Below are 5,040 nucleotides of genomic sequence, written 5' to 3'. Positions count from 1 at the left end.
ACATACTACCAATGTTAATCTGTTATACTTCAATATTCACCCAGTTGATAAAGGATAAACAAACTTGAGACCCATAGTCCATTATGAAAATTCAGAGACCAAATATTCATCTGAAAAAAGGGGGTACCAAATGTCTGGAAACCAAATGTCTGTATTGCGAGGAGGAGCACATGCCATTCATTATCTTTTTGTAAACCCTTGACCCGTCTAAACCCGTGTTTCACTTTATATATATTATTCTACCTGTCACCAAACGTTTCTATTCATCTCGAACCAGGTTTGGTTTAAGACAAAACAAAATGTCACTTATTTTGGTACAAATGTCTTCTTTATTTTGATATGATCGAAGCAAATATTACAGCTACTATTATCATCTTGTACCTATATTGATGTTCATAAATCATTAAGATTACACTGTTAATACTATGTTGTCATAAGTAGAACAATCACCTTTTACTATTATTGTTATTATTATTATTATCATTGATATTATTATTATTACTATTATTATTATTATTATTATTATTATTATTATTATTATTATTATCATTATTATTATTATTATTATTATTATTATTATTATTATTATTATCATTATTGTTATTATTATCACTATTATTATTATCATTATTATTATTATTATTATTATTATTATTATTATTATTATTATTATTATTATTATTATTATTATTATTATTATTATTATTATCATTATTATTATCGTTATTATTATCATCATTATTATTATTATTATTATTATTATTATTATTATTATTATTATTATTACTATCATTATTATTACTATCATTATTATTATTATCATTATTATTATTATTATTATTACTATTATCACCATTATCAACATCATCATCATAATCATCATTATTATTACTGTTAACATTATGGCATAATATATATATATATATATATATATATATATATATATATATATATATATATACATATATATATATATACATATATACACACACATATATATATTACATGGGTATGTACATATGTATATACAAGTATATATATACACACACACACACACACACACACACACACACACACACACACACACACACACACACACACACACACACACACACACATAGACTCGGTGGCAGAGTTGGTAGAGCGCTGAACTGGGGAGTAGGAGTGCTCCCAGTAGCCAGTTCGAATCCTGCCCAGGGACGAAATTATTTCGGTATCGCTGTGCCTCGGGTCGTTACTCTGACTCTCGTGGGCGGGGAGTTGGGTGTGTGTGTGTGTGCAAGGTCATAGCATTACCCATAGATCGGACCTACGAGCTCTGAGCTCTCTTCCAGGAGGGAAATAGCTGTCGATCACAAGTCCAACACGTGATCCAAAGACCAAGTAAGTGAATACACACACACACACACACACACACACACACACACACACACACACACACACACACACACACACACACACACACACACACACACATATATATATATATATATATATATATATAAATATAAATATATATATATATAAATATGAATATATACATGGGTATGTATATACGAGTACACATATATATATATATATATATATATATATATAAAAGTATATATATATATATGTATATATATATATACATGGGTATGTATATATGTATATACGAGTATATATATACATACATATATATGTTTCATTAAAAGTGATGGCTAGTTGTGCATTAATAATTTTCTTAAAGGTATTTTCCATATACCTTGTTAAGGTATATGGAAAATACCTTTAAGAAAATTATTAATGCACAACTAACCATCACTTTTAATGAAACAGGCATTAGAGAAAAACTCCTGCCCAAATACATATACATATATATATATATATACATATATATATATAGATATATGTATATATGTATATATATGCATATATATGTATGTATATATATATACATGCTAATAAGAACACGGGTACGTGTGTTCACTTATGCAAAGTAGACCACTTGGAAAAAGAAACTAACGAAGATGAGCGCTTTCGTATATTACATCTTCAGTGCAACAAGTACATAGTGATAGGAATACATAGACAATATATACATGATACAAAGGAACCAGGACAGTTTGAATAAGCATACCGACCAATTACCCCCTAGAGAGCGGAAGGTCATTGTCAATTATCTTACGATGGTCCTTGGCGACTGTGACCTGATGTCGCCCGACCATCGGAAGATAATTGACAATGACCTTCCGCTCTCTAGGGGGTAATTGGTCGGTATGCTTATTCAAACTGTCCTGGTTCCTTTGTATCATGTATATATTGTCTATGTATTCCTATCACTATGTACTTGTTGCACTGAAGATGTAATATACGAAAGCGCTCTGCTTCGTTAGTTTCTTTTTCCAAGTGGTCTACTTTGCATATATATACATATATATACATATATATATATATATATATATATATATTATATATGTATACATACATACATACATACTTACATATATATATATATATATGTATGTATATGTTGTATGTATATGTATATATTAATGTATATGTGATATATATATATATATATATATATATATATATATATATGTATAATATAGATGATACTCAAAAGTGGGTCGTGTGATTACCAAATTCAGTAAAAAAAATGATTTAGCTAAGGTCAGGATGTCATGACATTTGTTGATTGCAATTTCGGTAATTACCTGTTTCACGAAATGTAAATATTGTCGTGATCTTTGCTCAAGCAAGCTACATCCTCTTTATTTCAAGTGTGTGTGTGTGTGTGTGTGTGTGTGTGTGTGTGTGTGTGTGTGTGTGTGTGTGTGTGTGTGTGTGTGTGTGTGTGTGTGTGTGTGTGTGTGTGTGTGTGTGTGTGTGTGTGTGTGTGTGTGTGTGTATTTACGTCGTATCTACCTAGTTGCATCTTACGGTAAGGGTAGCGACGCTCGTAGTGTCCCGTCTCTGTATCTTGCCATATCTAATTTCCTCTTAAATTCTTGTATTCACCTTGGTCTTTGGATCACGTGTTGGACTCGTGATTGACAGCTATTTCTCTCACGGAAGAGAGCTCAGAGCTCATATGACCGATCTATGGGTAATGCTATGACCTTTCACACACACACACACACACCCAACTTCCCGCCCACGAGAGTCAGAGTAACGACCCGAAGCGCAGCGATACCGAAATAATTTCTGCCCTGGGCAGGATTCGAACCAGGTACTGCGAACACCGTGTGTGTGTGTGTGTGTGTGTGTGTGTGTGTGTGTGTGTGTGTGTGTGTGTGTGTGTGTGTGTGAGTGTGTGTGTGTGTGTGTGTGTGTGTGTGTGTGTGTGTGTGTGTGTGAGTGTGTGTGTGTGTGTGTGTGTGTGTGTGTGTGTGTGTGTGTGTGTGTGTGTGTGTGTGTGATAAGATGCACATAAAGTGAATGAAAACAAGAATGAAAACAATAGGTTAAGGATTCAGACTTTTCTCTTTGAAAAGTGTGAGTAGGTGGAGCGTATGTAACCATGAAGAAGCCCTTGCTTGTTCCAGCGAGTGTTGAGAGACATTCTCAGAATATCCATTTGACTCAGTGATACAACAAATGTTTTGATTTTTTTTTTAGATAAAACTAAACAATGTTATTCAACTGGAATATTTGTAATTGTCTTGTTTAATTCCGACATCGAGTCTTTTCATATCAAAGTTTTTTTCTTCTGGATAACGCCTGAAATTTTCTTCGGCTGATGGTCAAACTGGAGGGCTTTGTGTGAGTAAAATACTATAAACTGCGATGCCCGTGGATGGTCATCTTGCCAAGCACTCAAATTCAAAGTGTAATCATATTTTGTGAGAGGATACAAACATACAACACTTCAAGTAGTTTCTTCAGCCACTACAAACCAAAAGGAAAACAGCGGAATGAAGACCTCAAGAACACCTTTTTGGAAGAGTCTGCTCCAGTTCAACACCTGCTGCCTTGCCGGGAAGACTTTGAGGAAAAAGACCGTCACCGTCGTTAAGACTGACGATGAGAAGACTTTAAGGGAGAACAAAGCAACGGCTCGAGCGTTCACAGAGTCGATCCAGTGGAAGGGTAGCCGATTACTCGGAGAAGGAGCCTTCGGAAGAGTCGTCTTGCACATAGACGCCGTAACCGGGTTCAAAGTGGCCAAGAAAACCGTTCCTTTGGACTCGTCAAGCAAAAAATTGAATGAAGGAATCATCCATTGCCAACTAAAACACCCAAACATAATCAACATGTTTTGTTGGGAAAGGTCAGCCAATGCAGTGACCATGTTCATGGAATACTGTTCAGGAGGAGACCTGATGAGTATCCTGGACAGTCTAAGAACGGACGACGCCCTGGAGTATTTCTCCCAGTTGATGAAAGGCGTGGCCTACCTCCACTCCAGAGGCGTCGTCCATCGAGACCTCAAGCTGGCCAACCTCCTCTTGAGCGAAGACAAAGTCCTCAAAATCGCCGACTTCGGCCTGGCGGAGGTCTTCATGGTCGAAGGCAAGGAGGTTCGACTGCACGGCGTTATGGGCACTCGACCATACATGGCTCCTGAGGTGCTCAAAGAACGGAGATATCTTGGCCCTCCTGTAGATCTCTGGGCCTGCGGGATTATCCTGTTGGAACTGCTCGGCAAAGTAAGGCCATGGAAAGAGGCAAATCCAGAGGACACGAGACCCTGGGGATGGCTCAGTGATTCCTCGAAGGCCATTGTGGATATTCTTCTTCAAACAGACCCGGTCCAGCGCCTCTCCGGTTGGCGGGAATTTTGTCAGGAATAAAGGTGAGACCTCTTGTCATCAACACGCCATTAAAAGTCTTCTTCCTAAAAAAGTAAATATAACATAAAAATATAAAATAAAATATAAAATAAAAGTATAAAAATAAAAATAAAAATGAATAAAAAAGGGGGGTTCCCCTCAGCTGAATAAAATAGTCTGACGACATCCCAAAAAAAAAGTGCACAACAAATATTCCATCTGTCACAGGAATAGTCCTTATACGGCGAGGATATGTTTTATCTAAAGTTCGACAGCGACATTC

At 35.7% G+C, this 5,040-nt stretch overlaps 1 protein-coding gene across 1 annotated transcript; it reads left to right on the top strand.

Annotated features, from left to right (window-relative positions):
• Positions 1 to 3,759: 3,759 nt before the first annotated feature.
• Positions 3,760 to 4,778, top strand: LOC143019813 (serine/threonine-protein kinase Chk1-like). The gene has a single exon (XM_076175794.1). It carries the CDS (start codon positions 3,900 to 3,902, stop codon positions 4,776 to 4,778), a length of 879 nt encoding a protein of 292 aa, XP_076031909.1. The 5' UTR covers positions 3,760 to 3,899.
• Positions 4,779 to 5,040: the final 262 nt, after the last annotated feature.

This window comes from Oratosquilla oratoria, chromosome 38 (genome assembly GCF_046742065.1).
Source record: "Oratosquilla oratoria isolate Oo_2021 chromosome 38, ASM4674206v1, whole genome shotgun sequence".
Taxonomy (NCBI): domain Eukaryota; kingdom Metazoa; phylum Arthropoda; class Malacostraca; order Stomatopoda; family Squillidae; genus Oratosquilla; species Oratosquilla oratoria.
Note: the sequence above shows the minus strand (reverse complement) of the source record. Positions and strands in the feature narration are given on the sequence as shown.

Coding starts and splice junctions, on each gene's coding strand:
- LOC143019813 (XM_076175794.1), top strand. CDS start 3,900: ATGAAGACCTCAAGAACACCTTTTTGGAAGAGTCTGCTCCAGTTCAAC.